This window comes from Oryctolagus cuniculus, chromosome 1, assembly GCF_051225735.1.
Source record: "Oryctolagus cuniculus isolate XC-2025 breed Fujian yellow rabbit chromosome 1, ASM5122573v1, whole genome shotgun sequence".
NCBI lineage: Eukaryota > Metazoa > Chordata > Mammalia > Lagomorpha > Leporidae > Oryctolagus > Oryctolagus cuniculus.
This window is the reverse complement of record NC_142867.1, coordinates 155,567,215-155,587,149: the sequence shown is the minus strand read 5'-3', so window position 1 is coordinate 155,587,149 and position 19,935 is coordinate 155,567,215. Positions and strand designations below refer to the sequence as shown.

At 40.4% G+C, this 19,935-nt stretch overlaps 1 protein-coding gene across 1 annotated transcript in view; it reads left to right on the top strand.

Moving 5' to 3' along the window:
- RORB (RAR related orphan receptor B) overlaps nt 1-19,935 on the top strand; it is a 227,126-nt gene that overhangs the window by 195,233 nt on the left and 11,958 nt on the right. Inside the window, exons 7-9 of the mRNA XM_017341876.4 lie at nt 1,597-1,704; nt 4,421-4,531; nt 9,371-9,483. Of these exons, the coding sequence (XP_017197365.2) occupies nt 1,597-1,704; nt 4,421-4,531; nt 9,371-9,483 (332 nt within the window). The remainder of the gene's footprint in view (nt 1-1,596; nt 1,705-4,420; nt 4,532-9,370; nt 9,484-19,935) is intronic.

Here is a 19,935-nt window from a genome sequence, read left to right as displayed (position 1 = left end):
AAATCCTGTATTTTGCAACAAAATAGATGCAAATGGAGACCATTATGCTTTGTGAATAAGACAGTCCCAAAAAGACAAATGTCATATCTTTTCTCTGATATGTGGTAGTTAATATAGAACACAAAAATATGTAGAAGAATAAATTGGACATCTTGTGATTTGATTCCTGTTTTTAGCCCCTGCTTATACTCCTGTGGAACTGTAATCTTTCTACTTTTTACTTGTTGCATATTATGGTTAGTGGTGCATTAAGCCTGAGACTAAAGAGTGGATTGAAGTTATGTTTTGGAAAAAATTAAAGAAAAAAAATAAGGAGGCCAGAACTGAGGAAAGGAGAAAAAGAAAGAAGGAAAAATGGGTATCTTCTTAGACTTGTACCTATGAAATACATTAAATCTGTTTTCTTTATAGTAATAAAACTTTAAAATGTATATATTTGTAGAGGAAAAGCAGCAGTCATAAACAAATTCATTCAATAACTATTATTAAGCACGTACCATGTGCCAAAGACCTGGAGATACAAAAGTGAATATAATGGTCATACAACTGCCGGTCACTGCAGTCAAGATTCCTGCCCTCCATGAGCTGATAGTAAACTCAGAAGAATGCTAGGGCCAAGATTAAAAAACTCCTCAGGTCAGGGCTTCTCAGAACCTTTGGTCTGTGAGCATTGATTATAACTTCCTAGAGTAAGAAAATACAGCATTTTGCAAAAACTTATTTGACCAAGAAACCCTAATTCAAGAGCATAAGATGCAACAGTGCCCCCCAAAAGAACAATGATAGAAACCCTTCTTAAAACCACTATGTGCTTAAACTTATACGGAGTAGTTCAGGAACTCCATACAACAGATGAAGCAGAGAGCAACTTTTCCCAATAGGAAAACTTCTACACAAGTTAACAGACTGGACTCACTCAAAGCTCCTTTCTGGGCCATCTGTCATTAATTGTGAACTTAAGAATTGAAACTAACTGTAATTTTAATTTTAAAAAAAAAGGTTGTTGCTACCTTCCAATTTATCCATGTTTAAAGTATATTTTCTCTTTAATTTCTCACATAAGTATCAAGAGAGCTTTATAAGGGCCAGCACCATGGCTCACTTGGTTAATCCTCTGCCTGCAGCGCCAGCATCCCATGTGGGCACCGAGTTCTAGTACCGATTGCTCCTCTTCCAGTCTACCTCTCTGCTGTGGCCCGGGAAGGTAGTGGAGAATGGCCCAAGTGCTTGGGTCCCTGCACCCGCATGGGAGACCAGGAAGAGTCACCTGGCTCCTGGCTTCAGATCAGCGCAGCGCCAGGCTTAATGGCCATTTTGGGGGGTGAACCAACAGAAGGAAGACGTTTCTCTCTGTTTATCTCTCTCTCATCGTCTAACTCTATCTGTCAAAAAAAAAAAAAAGGAAAAGAAATGAATAAAAAAAGGAGAGCTTTATAATTAATATAGTTATTTGGAGGGAAGAAATGTTGGGTTTCTGTTACATGTTTCTCTGTGTGTTCATGTGTTAAAGTTGTTGAAAATATCTTGATCCAAATGCAGTAAACCATTTATTATTGGATATGTATGCATATTTTTACATTTTTTTTTAATTCCTAGGTTGCTTGGAAGTAGTTTTGGTGAGAATGTGCCGTGCCTTCAATCCATTAAACAACACTGTTCTGTTTGAAGGAAAATATGGAGGAATGCAGATGTTCAAAGCCTTAGGTAAGCTTCCCATGGATCACAGCATAATTTATCAGCCACAGTCTTTTTCCCACTTAGATCAAAATTGGTCAGTGAACTGCCATAATTCTTTGACGTGAACTAGGATCTCATTACTCCATAAGAAATAGACCAGGTGAACCTCCAGTGTCTCCTATAACTCTCCTGATCCTACAGTGTAGGAAAGGAATGAGGGAACTGTGGACTGCTGAGAATGACCCTATTGTGGCCTCATTCAAGAATAAATGAAAACTGATTCTGAAAGAGCTGCCATACACTATAGGTCATTCTTTGTAAATCTGGCTAATTTTTTGAACCTTCTAATTTACTGTTTCACAAAGAAAAAAAAAGGGGGTCTTAAAAGAATTCATGGAAACTGCATATTATAATAAAAAGTATTGGTGCATTTTTTAAAAAATTCTGAGCCAAAATAAATATATCTTTTAATTCCATTTTTCCAGGAAATTTTTGAAGGCCCCCTGATATCATTGGACTACTGGTGGTCTATTGGGGTGAATTTTTAACTTTCTCATGTAAATTCTTTATTAAAAAAAAAAAAGATCCATTTCATTTATTTGAAAGGCAGTTACAGAAAGAAGAGGAGAGAGAGATCTTCCATCTGCTGGTTCATTCCCCAGATGGCAGCAACAGCCAGGGCCAGGACCAAAAGCCAGAAGCCAGGAGCCAGAAGCTTCTTCAGGTCTCCCACATGGGTGCAGGGGACGAACCACTTGGGCCATCTTCCCCTGCCTTCCCTGGCACATTAACAAGAAGCTGGATTGGAAGCAAAGCATCCAGGACTTGAACTGGAGCCCATATGGGATGCTGGCACCTCAGGCGGTGGCTTTAGCCTCTACGCGACAATGCTGGCCCTTGATGTAAATTCTTAAGAATTTCAGGGTAGTTAATTAAAAGAGGGGCAATGTGGGCCTTTGGTGCAGTGGTCGGATGCCTCTTTGAATATTTGCATCCCATATCTGAGTGCCTTGATTTGAGTCTAGGCTCTGCTATAGATTCCAGCGTCCTGCTATTGCACACCACAGGAGATAGCAGGTGATCTCACAGGTAGCCGGGTACCTGCCACCCACATGGGAGATGTGGACTGAGTTCCTGGCTATGGCCTGGCCCAGCCCCAGCTGTTGAGAGTATTTGGGGAATGCACCAGTGGATGAAAGATCTCTTTATGTCTCTCTCTTTCCTTCTCTCTCCATCTCTCTGCTTTTCAAATAAAATAAGTTTAAAATTTTAAGAGAAAAGCTACTGGGGCTAGTGCTGTGGCACAGCTGGTTAATCCATCATCTGTATCATCCCATATGGGCACCAGTTTGAGTCTCAGCTGCTATGCTTCCAATCCCACTCCCCACTAATGTACCTGGGAAAGCAGCGGAAGATGGTCCAAATTCTTGGGCCCCTGCACCCATTTGGGTGACCTGTAAAAAGCTCCTGTCTTCAGCCTGGCCCAGTCCCAACTTTTGGAGCCATTTAGGGAGTGAACCAGTGAATGGATGATCTGGGGTGGGGGGTGGGGTGTGTCCCTCTCTGTAATTCTTACTTATAAATAAATAAAATAAATCTTTTAAAAAGAGAAGGCAAGAAAAGCTACTTAACTTGTCTGTTACTCACAGCAGTGGCTTCCCCCCTATTAATTCATGAAGATCTGGGAGCACAGGGTTGGTGCTGATGCTGGCCAAACTAGTATCCAGACCATCCTTGCAAGAAGGCACTGACAGAGTCCATTTTTATTGGAAGTGTTGTGTATCATCACATCCAGTCGTCAGTTTACACATGGATAAGTAGAACATTAGCAAAGATGGGCTGATGCCAGGAAAGATTCTAACAATTGATAGTGCCATTTGTTCCATATCCTGCCCCTGGACACCAAAGAAGGCCACTGCCCTTTTGCCCCAAGTGCTGTTAGTTGATATGGCAGGCAATAGCAAGCCCATCAGGCTGCGATGTTTTCCTTCTACAGTTGATACTTATCCATGTTGTCTCCAAGGCTAGATTTTCAAGAAAGGAGGAAAAGCCTTGGCAAGCAGCTTCAGTATATTTCCAGCTTCATCAAATAAACATTTACCAGAGATCAGGGTTGCGATGCAACATTATTTTGCCAAAATTCACTATGAGTAAACAAGTGACTCATCAGTCATTCATTATAAGACAAAAAATAAATAAACTCTAGCTCCTAAATCTAATCTCCAGGCAATTTACCAGATTGAAAGATATATCATCTCTTTCCTATTAGAAGTTCCTAACATAGGAGTTTGAAGCTCCTGGACACCCTACCTTGCTAGATTTAACTGCCACTGAGACTTAGAGTCCTTAGCCCAAATTTGTAATGTTTTAGATTTTTTGTGAAAGCCATTTCTATTCTAAAGTATCTTCATGTTGCTTATTTAAAATTATTTTGGCTGGAAATAATTTTGGGTATATAGGGTCAGATTCAGGTTCTTTATTCCAAGCCATATGCTACACTGAACATATACCATGCTTATTTGCTCCTCATTGTTTAATTTCCATTGCTTAATCAGATGCTGCCTGGGTTCCTCATTCTATGCTTAATATCAACAAACTTTCTATTGGTTAGGAATTTAGAACTGTCTTTTCTACTTGTCTACTCTGCAACTCTTTAAATAACTTCTTGATTGTAAGACTTTCCTTACTCTTGCCACCTTCCAAGTTCAAGTATTTTCATCTAATTTTTCTTCTTTCTTTATAGGTTCTGATGACCTAGTGAATGAAGCATTTGACTTTGCAAAGAATTTGTGTTCCTTGCAGCTGACTGAGGAAGAAATTGCTTTGTTCTCATCTGCTGTTCTGATATCTCCAGGTAAGGCGGTCTCGGGTCCCTTTCCTTTCTTCCAAACCTAGTTTCTATTTTTAACATCAATTATACCCACTTAAGTGAAAGTGTTCAGGAAAATTTTTTAAAAGAAATGTATTTTCCTTAGCAAAGTTTTTATATTTTTGGATAATTCAAAGGAGAGCAACCTCAAGTTTATCAAAATTACCAATTTTGTCCCAAAAGCATGAACGGGCCACATAGTAGGAGTCACTCTGTAATCAGGTAAACAAAATTGTTCTTTAACAGAAATCAATGAAGACAATTAGTGGCTGAGTTACAGCTAAGTTCTATTTTGACTTTAAGAATAAAAGACCTAAAGGAAATATCTTTGTGTGGGACCTCAAATAAGTAAAAGGGACACCCTGTTCTCTTCAAACACCTCTCTCACTGGCTATTCCACCCAGTTTAACGTTGGCATACCTACTTGAGGCAAATGATTGTGCCTCTTTACTTAGTAATATTAGAAGTTTTGGGCTGGGGCCGCGGCTCACTAGGCTAATCCTCCACCTGCGGCGCCAGCACACCGGATTCTAGTCCCGGTCGAGGCGCCGGATTCTGTCCCGGTTGCCCCTCTTCCAGGCCAGCTCTCTGCTGTGGCCAGGGAGTGCAGTGGACAATGGCCCAAGTGCTTGGGCCCTGCACCCGCATGGGAGACCAGGAGAAGTACCTGGCTCCTGCCTTCGGATAAGCGCGATGCCCTGGCAGCAGCGCGCCAGCCACGGCGGCCATTGGAGGGTGAACCAACGGCAAAGAAGACCTTTCTCTCTGTCTCTCTCTCTCACTGTCCACTCTGCCTGTCAAAAAAAAAAAAAAAAAAAGAAGAAGAAGAAGAAGAAGAAGAAGTTTTGAAAAAGAGGAGAAACTCAGTGGGAGAAATGGCTGCTATTTCCCAGTAGAATTTCAGACATGGATGCTGAGATTTTATTACCAGCTGTCACCATCCATCTCTGTGATCTTAAATATTTAGCTCCCCAGCCTCAGTTTCCTCTTCTATAAATTAAAAGTTGAGCTCCATAAAATAAAGACCATTCTAACTCCAAAATACAATAAAATGCCAACAAATTTTCAAAAAAAAAAGTAGCTGTACAACATTTATGGTTCAGCTAGAACTGTAGCAATTGAAATACTTTTTAAAAAATATATATGCCAGCTTGAAAGGTAATAAGTAATGCAATAATCAATGATCATCATATTGTAATACTAACAAGGTGATAAATATGTGACTCCCTTTTCAACCTGAATGAAAATTCAGAGTCACTTACTCAGCTGTCTATTCAGGTAGATTTGGGGTAAAGGGATAAAAACACCACTGACAACTCTCTGTTGAAGAAAAAACACATTCCTACTTAATTTTTAAGATCAAGAGACTCATTCTTTCTGTAACCCACTTATCTATACAGTCTTTACATCTTTTCTTATACCCTAACTTAATTTTCAGTATGAATGGAAGAAATTAATCTTACCCATGATGTAAGATTACATCTTATACTTTCATATGCAATTCTAATTATGTGTACCAATAATACCAACAACCTGTTCAATTCAGGATAAACATTTTTCTCTTTTCAAACATTATTACTTCTTTGTGGTAAACACATTCAAAATCCTTCTTCTAGCTAAAATTTCAATATATTGTCATTACTATACTCACCTTACCATGCATTGGGACACCAGAACTTATTTCTCCTTTTTAAACTACACTTAGAACTATATTTAGTAGTCATTGATCAACCTATCTTCCCAGGCTCTGGTGACCACTCTTATGTCAACTTATAGAAATATTTGTTTAGCTTCCATTTGCAAGTGACATCGTGCAATATTTGTCTTCGTGTGCTTGGCATAGTGACCGCCATGTCCATCCAGATTGTCACCAATGACAGGTTGCCATTCTTTTTCTTGTGGCCGAATAGTATTCACTGTGAATATATACCACATTTTCTTTATCTATTCACCAGTTGATGGATAAGAGAGGTTGATTCCTTATCATAGCTATTATAAATAGTGCTACAATAAATATAGAAGTATTTATGTCTTTTTGACACACTGATTTCATTTCTTTTAGGTTTGTACCCAAAGGTGTTGTTGCTGGGTCCTATGGTTGCTTTGTTTTTAATTTTGTGAGGAACTTCTATGTTATTTTCTGCAATGGCTATACTGATTTACATTAGCACTGACAGTGTACAAGAGTTCCCATTTTTTCCACATCCACACCAGTACTTGTCATTTTTGCATTTTGATAGTAGCCAATCTAAGTGGAGTGAGGTGCTATCTCTTGTGGTTTTGATTTGCATTTCCCTAATGATTTCTGATGTTGAACATTTTTCATATGCTTGCTGGCCATTTGCATGTTTCTTTTGAGAGATGTCTATTTAGGTCTATTAGTCATTTTTTAATTTGATTATTTAATTATTATTTGGCTTGTGGGTTTTTGTTTTATTTTGTTTTGTTTTGTTTTTGCTGTTTAGTTGTTTGAGTTCCTTATGTATTCTGGATGTTAAGCCTTTGTCTCATGCATCATTTGCAGACATTTTCTCCCCATTCTATTTGTTGCCTCCTCACTCTGTTGATTGTTTCCTTTTCTGTGCAAGGGTTTTGAGTTTGATAAGATTTCATTTGTATATTTTTACTTTTGTTCTCTTTGCTTTGGGATCTTCTTCAAATAAGTCCTTATTAATTCTGCTGTCCTGATATGTTTCCTCTAGGATTTCTTCTGGTAGCTTCAGTTCTTACATTTAGGTCTTCAGTCCATTTTGAGTTGATTTTTTATATAGGGAGAGATGGGATGTAGGTTGGTTTAGTTTCATTCTTCTGCATGTGGATATCCAATTTTCTCAGCACCATTTATTGAACAGACTGTCACACTTGGAGTGCTTTTACTAACTTTGTGTGTGTGTGTGTGTGCCTCTGTCTAAAATCAAGCTGTTCCTCTGGGCCTCTTTTTTCTTTCTTTCTTTCTTTTTTAATAATGAACCCTAGAAGCACAAAGATAGATAGAAGAAGTGACAAGAAGTATTTATTTCTGATAGCAACCACATGCCAAATAATTTTCCTCCTACTCTTTCCTCATTGTGTTTGATTGTTCCTAGTGTGCATAGTTCAAAAGTAGACTGGATCTAAGCCTGTGGGTCTGTGGAAAGGAGAGGTGGTTTTACACTGGCTCCTGCTTATTCAAAAGAGACATTGCAAAGAATCACTCTCTGGATATGTTTGTGTCAAGTCAGTAAATTTCTAGCAGCCAATTTTCAAGATGTGACATATCAAACCAGAATGATCTATGAAAATGGTGACCCAGAAGGATGGCTGCTAGCCTGTTCTTATAAGTTAGAAAATCAGCTGACAGCTGAGCTCTTGAGCCACTTTCTGAAAAGAGCATGCTATGCCATCAAATTCTGGCAAGCCTGGCATTTGCCTGACTGTTCTAGCTGGAATCTTCCAGCCCTGGTTGTAGACCCACACTTGGAGGCTTTACATCTGCAAATACCTTGTTTTCCACCCTGGCTACCTGCCATGTTCAAAATGAGGGAAGACAAATTTCCAGCCCAAGTTGGCTGCATCTTGTGCCAGACCCCACCCTTTCCCCAAGTTCTTGACTTGATAGCCACTCTCTCTATTCAACTCCAAAGACTGACAATCATCACTGAAGTCTTTTGTGTTCAGTTACATAAGGGTTTATTTAACTGTTGGCTACACTTGTCTGTGCCCTATCTAGAATTACAGAATCAGGTTTCTCACCTGACCTGAACTGTGTTCAAGAGGATCATGTCCAAGTTCTTTTCCATGAGTATTTGTTCAGTGTTTGGAGATTCTAGGTGGCTCTTCATTGAAGGCTCAACCTAAAGCATTGATGCTGAGCTGAATGCTGTTACCCTGTCTTATAAATCTTTTAGGGGGAAAGAAAGGAGTAGGGGATGGGAAAGGGAGAGGGACAGAAACAAGAATATGAGAGAGAGGGAGAGAGGGAAGTAGAGATTATCCAATCCATGACTGAAAATTCAATATAGAAAAATAGGACTCAGGAGTAAATTTTTTACATTGGCTCATGTTTCTGCTACATAAATTACAGTATAACTTCACCTGTGTATATAATGAAAGAATAAGCTGGAGAAGAGGAAGGAGATACTGAAGACCAAATATATTTCTCTACAATATGTTCTCTTTTTTTAAGATTTATTTTATTTATTTGAATGAGAGTTACAGAGAGAGGAAGAGACAGAAAGAGAGAGAGAGAGAGGTCTTTGATCCTTGGTTCACTCTCCAAATGGCCACAACAGCTGCAGCTGAGTCAATCAGAAGCCGGGAGCCAGGAGCTTCTTCCGGGTCTCCCATGGGGGGACAGGGTCCCAAGGACTTGGTCCATCTTCTACTACTTTCCCAAGCCATAGCTGAGAGCTGGATCAGAAGTGAAGCAGCTGGAACTTGAACCGGTGCCCGTATGGGATGCCGGTGTTGCTAGGCAAGGGCTTTGACCCGCTGCGCCACAGTGCTTGCTCCTACAATAGTTTGTAGTTCATTTTTTTCACAAGTCAATAATTTGTACTTTGAAAGAAACTTTTAGCATATGTCCTAAGAGGGAGAAATGGAAATTGTTAACGAGTTTGTTTGAACTCTTGTGTCCCTTCCACCAAAATGATTCTCTCTAGATTTTCATGTTGTGTATTCCTGGCGTGATGGTATTATTCTAAAATATTTATATATTTGTGTCTTATAATTACATGTCTTCAGAGGGAACTTGAGACTGTTTGAAATAGCACTTCTACAAGTAGGTGAAATAAAACAAAGTTTATGTTTCCTCCCCTGTCTTACCTGCTCATTTTCCTTTGTTAGACCGAGCTTGGCTGATAGAACCACGGAAGGTCCAGAAGCTTCAGGAAAAAATTTATTTTGCACTTCAACATGTGATTCAGAAGAATCACCTGGATGATGAGATCTTGGCAAAGGTAGGTCGGCAGATCACTGTCCCCTTTTGCCAAAAGAGAGAACAGAGGGCAATAACTTCTCAGCAGCAACAGTCTCTGAAAGTTACCAAAGGCTGCATGATTTCTGAGATGTACATTTTAAGGAGATTAATAAACTAGGGTAGATTAAGAGGAGAATGGCCTTCTTGGAGGAAGATGGCATTGACAGATCTGAATGCAAGGCACAGGAGGACACATTAAAGGAACCAGAGTGTTCCAACAGAAGAACAAAGGCTGGAAGCAGGAGAACAAGTCTTCAAAATTCACATGTGAATAAGAGAATACTTTGTGCCATTTCCAAAGTCAGGTCCAGACTGAAGTTAAGAATAGGCAGATTTTTATTCAAAATACGGGAGAAGGATCCAATGATGAAAATTGTTGAACAGAGGAGTGGACTACTGTGTGAAGTAATGAACTCCACCATTGGTCATATTCTAGTAGGTACTTCCTGGTTACCTCTCAGTTAATGTTGTAGATGACAATGAGAGATTAGATGGATGACTTGTAAATTTCCCTTCAACTCTGATTTTATCATGCAAAACTTGCCCGGGGGTTTTTTAGATATGGTGAAGTATCCCAGAAGCAAAATGCCTGCAACATGCCCTAGATTTCTTGGTTTGGCTTAATTAACAAGGATGATTTTAAAAGTACTGAGAAAAGCTGTTTACAAAACCAAACTGATTACAAAAGGAAGACTTAATTCTCAATGATTGATATTCAGCATTATTCTAAGTATTCAAACACCTTTTTATTTATAAGAACTAGAATTTTTTAGAGAGATAAAATTATTTCCAGTTCTAAAAGTACCTCTGATTTCTTAAGAACTGGGAATTTTTAGTGGGTAAGAAACTAGGAAATTGAGTTTATTCTTGGGTAAAGTTAATAGGAATCCTACTCTTTATATTTTTGTCAGTAAAACCCTCCCATTCTGCCCTTGAAGTTCTTTATTTAAAAAGGAGGAGGGTAAAGACTATTTGGAGACATCATCAGATTTTACTTTACACATGCAGGATACTGCTATAAAAAGCCTCTATGAGTTAAATATGCTGCCTCATTATGGTAGCATTTTGTTAAAATTAAGGCCCCACTAGGAAGCACATTTCCACACTGTGGAACACTCGTTCTCTTCCGTGTAACTCTTCACCTGTTACGTGGCTAAGGAAAAATCACCTGCTTTCTGCACCTCACTTTTCTGCAGTCAAGAGCAAAACAACTCGCTTTCAGATTCACTGGGCAGAAAAGATAATAATGTGAATGCATGCGTGCGTCTCAGCAGTGGGTCAGTACCAGATATGTACAAACATACCTGATTGATGTGGAGGTGTCACGAGCGCCCACTGTCACGCAGCTCGACAGTAGCAAGTGCGACGTATGACTTGTCAGTCACGGGGAAGAAAGGAACACAAGGACACAAGACTGTCTTTCCAATGAGAGATTTTATTGCTTACACACCAGGGGTTTTTTATCACACAACTCATCAGCATGCTCATTGAGGTCAATACACTTATCAGTATCAATATACTTATCAATCTATACTATTTAATACACTTATCAATAAACCTAACACCACTACTTAATCATGACTCAACTACTTAACAGCTACATCATAGCTTACAACTACTTATCTTCTACTTTACTTACTTACTATAATACTTAACTATCAGAGTAACACTATTTCCTTAATGACTAGAGGGCTACTGGAAACAATGCTATTATTATCAATATCAATAATACTACTTGAACTTATTCATTAATCCACAGATCACAGTATACAGTGTTAAAGTAATTTTAAGGGCTATCCAATCATAATAGTATATGTACATCAAGGTCTCCAGCATTATTTGCAGATACCTTGCATAGGGTCAAAACATAGGGTCAAAGCATAGTTATATTATATTACAAATGACTAACATTATTTGTAAAAGCTGCGTTTTCAAGGCTTGTATCACGGTCACAAAAAAGAGTGTCACTGTTCAAGGTCCAGAGCTCCATGTCTTGGCAGAGACGGATCTCAGATCAGTCACTTACAGGCAAGAAGTCGTGGGAAGGCTGTCACTCTGGGCAGTAGGCTCAAAGTTCCCAGGTGGACGGCCAGGTGAGAAGTTGGAGAGGTCCCCTGCTGAGAGGCCTGGTCCGGCTTTGTGGTCGGGTCTGGCAGCAGGCTGATAAGGGGTCCAGGTAAGGCGGTGAGGCGGCATCTTGGCTGGTCAGGCACGGCAGCAGGGCAGCAACGCAGCAGCTCCACTGGCCTCTTGATCCTGTCGTCCCCTTGTGCCACGTAGCAAAAGCTAGCGGGATGGCTCTTCGACTCCAAGTGTGAGGAGATCCAGAGGTTTGCACGCACTGGGCCCACGCACACACACACACTCACACAGACAGTGGGGTTACAGCTCAGGGACAGCTCTGCAGGTCGGCTTGTGCCGCTACCTGCTCCATGCAGAGGAGTGGGCTGCCTCTTCAGCTCCAGATGTGTGGAGATCCCAGAGGTTCACACACACCAGGCCATGGTCCCCGAGAGGATGGGGAGCAGTGCAAGGGCTCCCCTTTTTATCCTCATTTTCCGGCAGTCCTCCAGCTTGCTGTCCTCCGACTTGTTGTCCAATCAATGCTGTTTCCTCCTTGCTTGCAGTTTAACAGTCCAGTCAATACTGTTCCTGCCTTACTTATGTTTGAACTGTCCAGTCAGCGTGGGTAGGAGGGTATTGTCCATAGCACACTGTTATCTGATTGACCAGAGATGTCTGCTTGGTATGATTAGGAGCGTCTCCCTAACAGCCATTAGGTATTGTACCAGCTCCTGACTTATAACTCCACCTTTATTTTGTGGCTAGTGTTGACTTTCTAACTCAGTGTTTTACTGTGTTTCCACAGTTCATCTCCTTTCCAGGTAAGCGATGATCCGTGACTCTTTTTGAGACTCCTGTGGGATTTTCCACAGCAGGGATATTCTCTACATCTGGGTTCTCCCAAAGACTTTGGTTTCCATATTTCCCATCCTGACATCAAACCCTTGAGAAACTCCAGAATTAAGCAAAAGTCCATGCTATTCTGCTTAGGGGGATTGTTTGCTTGCCCAAAAACCTTTATCTGATCATCTATAAAATGAAGATTACAGTGTTTTGCTCCTATGAAGATGTGTTGTGATGATTACTTTTCTAGGAGGGTAAAATACCCATGCTTACACTGCTTTGTACCTTCCTATGTCCTGGCGATGATTTGAAGTATTGGAGGTTAAAAAGAAGACAGAGAAACTTTTTTTTTTTTTTTTTTTTTTGACAGGCAGAGTGGACAGTGAGAGAGAGAGACAGAGAGAAAGGTCTTCCTTTGCCGTTGGTTCACCCTCCAATGGCTGCCGCGGCCGGCGCGCTGCGGCCGGCGCACCGCACTGATCCGATGGCAGGAGCCAGGAGCCAGGTGCTTCTCCTGGTCTCCCATGGGGTGCAGGGCCCAAGCACTTGGGCCATCCTCCACTGCACTCCCTGGCCATAGCAGAGAGCTGGCCTGGAAGAGGGGCAACCGGGACAGAATCCGGCGCCCCAACCGGGACTAGAACCCGGTGTGCCGGTGCCGCTAGGCGGAGGATTAGCCTAGTGAAGACAGAGAAACTTAAGAATGAAAAGTATTTGATGGCTAGGAAATAATTACAAGATCCACTATAAAACAGCTGAACTCTCCTTTCTTAATCTTTAGTAGGAAGAATACATAATTCTACTCATCTTTTTATAAAGAGAGAACACTGCAAAGTGGAGCCAGAGAAGACAGGATTCACATTTTTCCCAGCTCTGAACTGTGCGGTCTCATATAAGTCACTCCCTGACTTTGAGCCTCAGATTTTCTTTATCAAGTAGGGGTGAATCTTTTGAGTTCCTGACTGCTTTACCTCCCTGAGAACAAGCAAACGATCCGTGTGCAGGTCCTAAGGAGCAGTTTTATTCATATCCAAGAGAAACTGTTCCCTTCCCCAGATTCTAAACATCTCAGAAATACTCCTTGTGTCTCCACAGAGAACTCTTCTGCCTCTATAATATCTCTAAAATGAGCACTGCCATTCTTGATATTTGCTATTCATAGTCCCTTAAGGAATCTGGTGAACATTATAAAATCTATCTCTAGAAAAATGTGCATATACCCCAAAGTCGTCTTCATGACTGGAGACTCAGGTTAAAACCCCAGGAGGTAGGTAGCCGATTTGCCTTCTGTGTCATGTGCAAAAGAGCATCTGTACCACCTTCCAGTTTGACCCTGAACAGTTGCAACAGAAATCAGGTCAGAAGTACAGAGCTTACACTGTCTTTGAACTTCACCCTCAAAGAGCAGTCTCCAACATACCTTCTGCATGCCTACTGCCGGAAATTAAAGCTCAGGCAGCACTGCCTTCAACTGTTGGCCAAACTTTAAACTCAGGAAAGTTTGAAAATTTGAGGATTCTATGTCCACTAACCAAGCTTCAATTCTGATACATTAATTAGTTTTTGGTAACTTGAAGTTCCTTTGATTAGGAAAAAACCTCTATGGAAGAATCTGGTTTTCTCTCCTCATCAGCATAATGATGAGATGCAGCATATTTATAATAAATCATCACTGCCACTTGCTAACTGAGTAACCCTGGACTTGTGACTTAAACGCTCTGTGCCTCGGTTTCCTCATTTGTACAGTGTGACTAAAGATAGTGTCAGTGTCATACTGAGATAAAATATAAGCAAGACGACTAGTCTAGAATAGGTAATGTGTAAATGCTATTGTGGGAAGAAACTTTATTTCAGCCAGAAAATTTTTATCCAAGGGACAGTATATTTGGGCCAATCACTGATGGGTAAAAACCATCTTAAGCAGTGGAAGTTGGAGCTTGGGGAAGTAGAGAGTGGCATGGCTAGTGATGGGGGTGCTGTGGAGGTAGGGAAGGGTAAGGTATTTTCAGGCTATAAATAAGAGTCAAATTTGGCTGGATCCTGCATTTGAGAAGCCAGGAAATGAGATAACATTGGTCACTTTCACTAAAGCTCATGAAAAGAAAATAAATATACATATATATTTTTAAGCCCCATATGACTAGAGGAGGCAGCCCATCTGTTCCCTGGGCTTCACTTTTCTTGTCTGGGAAATGAGTAGGTTGGGCTGCATGGTCTTTAAGGTCCCTTCACTTTAATATTCTATGACTCCCAAAAGAGAAAACACAGGTCCCTGCTGACATCTTCTTTTGCCCTCCAGTGCTCAGTCCCCTGTGATTAAGGACTCTTGAGATGTTTTACCATTGCAATCAGTGAGGAAAGTACTGATTTCACCAGCTTTTGTGGGTTTAAATTAGTGCTTTCTGCACTATGGTCATTCAGTTCAGGATATTCTTCCTGGCCCAAAGCTGCAAAGTCTACAGTGTTTATAAGGCCTGTGTGCAGAGCTCAGCATTCCTGTGGGGCTTCCAGCACCTTTGGCTTTGGCTGCACCATGATGCACGTTGACGGATTTACCTCCAGGTGAGGGCCACCGTGGGGGTTAGGAACCTGTGCTGCGCCTTCTCAATATTAGAACTGCAAAGACAGTTGACATTTCCCCTATTGCAAATTGCAAATCACTAAATCTGCTCTTCTTTTTGCCCTGACCAGAGGGGAAGGAGGGGTCAATCCAAGCAGGGCCAGGTTGTGGCAGGGAAGCCACAGCCAAGGGCAAAGCTTGAATCTGTATGTCTTGTTCACGTCATGCCCTTGGATGCAAATTCCTAGTTCTTCTCTAGACACATGCTGTGGGTCAGGTCCAAAGCTGGCAGCATGTTTGATAGAGGCCTTCTCCAGTTCAAGCCTTCCTTTTAAGCCTCTTGGGTAATTAGAGTCAGGAAATATTGTTAGGCAGCATGTTTATTTTTCCCAGTACTCCCGCAAAAAGATACAACACTCTTTGAGGTGTGTCCTTGCCCACAACTGTACTGAGAAGTTTAAAAATACCAACCTCAATAATATTCCAAAGTGAAAGCATGGAGAACTCCTGGTATACCTGGTATACCTCAAACCCCACAGCTGTCCTTGTTCAGACCTGGAAGGAATGCTGCCTTTGATTTTGCCACCACTGTACCACCTCAGTGAGTACCATGCCTCCCATTCACTTCCCAAAGCACACTCAGATGCCTGTGCCTTACTCTGTGTCGTAGATGCTAGCTTTCCAGGAATTGGGAGCCCAGCACTCCTCTGAGTGGTTCTAGACCCACAATTCCATGCAGACAAACCTTTCTAATTCTTCTGGGATGTGGTGGAATGCATCATTATTTTTCTGAAAGTCAGAACATAATTCTTCTCTTTCCTCCTCGTCTGGGCTGGCCAGGGAGTCTGACCTGTCCCCTGATGGGCTCTCTCTTCCCCAGTTGGTTTTGCTGACATCATGCTGCCCATGAAAGTGCCTCAGCCACATCCTTTGGTCCACAAGGCATTAGTCGGTTATGCTCACGATAAGGCACTGGGGATCTCAGGTTAGCTGTGGTTGAGAACGCCTGGACGATGCACTGACAACCCTGTTTGGATTTGAAGGTTCACCTTGTCAAATCCTTTGCTTGATTCGTAGCCATTGCCACATGGGCCCCAGAGGAGACAGTCTCCTCTTTTGCAGCATACCACTGAGTAAACACGAAGCCTCTCTCCTAGTTCCCTGCAGCACCAGTGAGAAAAAGCTGCACTCTTCACAAAGAAAATCCTTACAGGCCATGACAGAGGAGAGATCGACCTAAATCCCAATGCTCAGGTTTTAAAGGGCCAGCTTTCCCAGCACACCCACGTCACATTCCAATGAAACCTCAGGAAGATGAGAGAGACAGACTACCTTTCATTTCCTGGCTTCTGGCCCTTTTTGGCAGGGCCAGCACTACCTCAAATACCTGCTGTGTTTCCTCACCTTGCCCTCCAGTCCTGGATATGCTGATTTCAAAGACCTACTACTTAAAAATAATGTAAAGTGACTCATTCATACTTTTTATGATTATATGTTGGTATAAAAATAATTTTGATATTTTGAGTTAAATAAATTATAAAATGAATTTTACCTGTTTTTAAATTTTGCATTTATTTATTTGTGAGTCACAGAGAGAAAGATAGAGAGCTTCCATTTGCTGGTTCATTCTCCAAATGCCCACACTGGTCAGGTCTGGACTGCAGTCAGAGCTCAGAGTAAAGAACTCATTCAAGTTCTCCCACATAAGTGACAGGAACCCAATTACATAAGCCATCACCATGCCTCCCATGATCTGCATTAGCAGAAAGCTGGGATCAAGAGCTGGGTAGCAGTCCCAGGCACTTAGATATGTAACACAGGCATCTTAACCATCAGACCAAACAGCTGCCCCTTACCTGTTTCTTTTTAGCTTTTCTAAAGTGGCTAGTAGAAAATTTTAGACTACATCTATAGCATATGTTTTATTTCATTCAGACATCACTGATCTAGACTTCTTGAAGTTTGGACAAGAGGCATTATATCCTGCCTAACTTTGCAGGATTTAATGCACTATCTTAATGTAGAATTCTCATACTGCAAATGAAACAGTGACATGGAAATAGTGTGAGATAGGAAGTAGTTTTAAGTTTCACCATTTTCATTCACTCAACAACTGTTTATTGCAGGTCATTATGCAAGATATATAAACATACGTAAATGAGATTTGAGTGCACATGATATGGAGGAAAAAACAAATCCCTCAAAGTGATGTATAATCACGCTGCATGATCAGAATCACAGGACTGATCAAATGAATGATGAAACTTGCGAAGGTCTGGGAATGTACTGTGTGCCAGGAACTATGGTGATAGATTCTAAACAGATTGACATTTAGTTCTCAAAACTGCTTTCTCACTATCTCACTTGACAAGATAGAAGTTAGAAACTTTAAGTGATCATGTATTATGCCCAAGGTTAACCAGCTTGTAAGTGGGAGAGCCAACACATGAACCCAATCCAATCAGTTCTGGAGCCTGGACTCTGAATTTGAGACAACTATTCTTAAATGTTTGAGAGACTCAGAAAGAAGCTACCTCCAGCTCAGGTGCCTGGACAGCTCCCACCTTTGAGGGAGAATTGACATAGATTAAGCTGGGAGAAGTACTTGCCAACAGATTCACTAGGGTTTTTAATTTGTAAATCTTTCTGTTATAAAATACCAAGTCACTAAAAAAAAGCTTAAAAGATGGAAGACTTGAACATCTTTATTTTACATGTTAACTGAAATTCTGCTTGTATTTTTATTCCTGTCCGTTCTCACATTAGTAGTGCTATTATGACACACAATGCCAAGAAACAGCTATATTGACTCATAGAGTCTTTGGAGAAAACACTGATTGAGAGCTCATTGAAAACTGCATTGATTTTCATTGCTTTCTCAATGAGGTCAAAATAGACTACACTATTATTAATAATGAAGTGTTTTATACCTAAATCTCATTTATTCTTCTTACCAAAAACCAGATATTATGCAAAGGTACTTCAAAAAATTCCTATCAAATAGAATGAAAGGATAAGTTTATTTCAGCTCAAAAGGTTTTTGAAGTTAATTGAAAATGTATATTATGAAAAAGCTACACATGGATTTCAAGATGTTTTGCATCAAAAATAAACGTATCTTTTACTTTTATTTTTACTTAAACTTGTTGTTTAGCTTGTACTCTTTTATTAGAATTTCTAGAAGGTGGAACTAGGAATTTGCACTCAATTTCATATTGAAGAGTTTTGTCTAATCAGCACTTGAAGAGCCCCTCATAAGAAGATGTGACTTGTTGATTTCAGAGCTCTTTCCAATTTCTATTTGGTTAGGAACTTGTTTTGTACTTTAAAATGTCTACACTTTTTAAAAACATAATATACATACAGAAAAGCTTTTAAAGCCTAAGTGTACAACTTAGTGAATTATCACCAAGTTAACACACCCATGTAGCCACTGCCCAGGTAAAATCACCATTCCAGAAACTCCCCTCAGGCCTCCTCTCAAGGGAAAATACACTTCAGAATAACGCAAGAATAGGCAAAAATGATTAAAAAAAAAAAAGCACAGTTCAACAGATCTCTTGGGTTTTTAAATTTCGAATGCATGCGCAAGGAGCACAGCACCCTCCTGGGATCATTGTGGACACGACCCGCGTTTACTATGAATGCACGCTACTGCCAGATGCAAGGAGAAAGTGAACAACGCCTGGTCATTTCCTTGAGGAATTCGGGGAGAGACCGGATTATTACAACCTAGTTCAGCTGTTTATTGTTTGGTATCACACACTGTAAGTCCAACACCTAGAAATTCCAACAGTATATTCTAAAGGTTGTCCATCAGATTAATGGTCTATGAATGAGAAGAGAGGTTTTCATTTTACTCCTTGCTCATCAAGTTACAAGCTGATATATCTGCTAGAACTCTTTGATTACAAGTAACAGGAAAAAAAAAAACCTCCAACTCGCTTAAGAAATAAGTAAATAAATGAGTAAATGATGAATGTATAATTTAGCCACCATTCAGGAATTAAAAAGCCCTCGGAATTCTCCACCTTACATATTCATTTTTCTTTTTTATCTACTTCAATATTCTGCTTCTCTAAACTCCAGTTTCTCTGCTTCTCTGGTATACCTGGTGAAATACTAAAGTATTTTTTAAAATTCATGGAAAGTAGAATTAAAGAATACATTTATTTTAGAAAAGTATATTATGAAAAAACTATTCATGAATTTAAATTGGTTTTTGCACCAAACATAAACATCTCTTAATTCCATTTTCCATGAGGTTTTGAAGTGTCCTCAACAGCTAAGAGGGTGGAAATTTAATCCAACTGTGGTGTTTAACAGGTGGACCTCCTAAATGGTATATAGTGCATTGGGGATACGTCCTTAGACGATAATGCTTGGAAGAGACTGTTACAAAAGCAGAATGGAACCCAAACTCCCTCTGTCTCTCTACAATTCCTGACCCACCATGTGACCCCTCTTCTATATGTTCTTCTATATACTGCATCCACCACATTCTGAGAGGCAAACCAATGAGGCCACCCAATCTTGGGCTGTTAGCCTCCGGAACTATGAGACAAAATAAGCCTCTTTTCTTCACAAGTAGTTTGTCTCAGATATTTCATAGTAGTAACTAAGAGCTGACGTTCACATGCACCTGGTTTTGATCAATGCCTCTCACATTTCTTCCACTTTGATCAGACCATTGCTGGATTCCTGCTTTAGGCTGAAGGCCGTCCTGATGATCTGGAAGCTCGCATGAACAAGTTCACTAGTTTTACCCTCTGTGTGTTCTATATTTCCAACATCAGATGTACTGGTTATAAAATTGAGAATTTTCTCATAAAACTGCCCTCTGGAGAGAAGCCTAGAATTATGATCTCTTCTCTAACAGCTGCTTTTTCTTCCTGTAGACCCCATAGGGATAAACTAAAGCTTCCTTCTTATAAGAAATGCTTGTCATAAGGAATAGATGAGTGT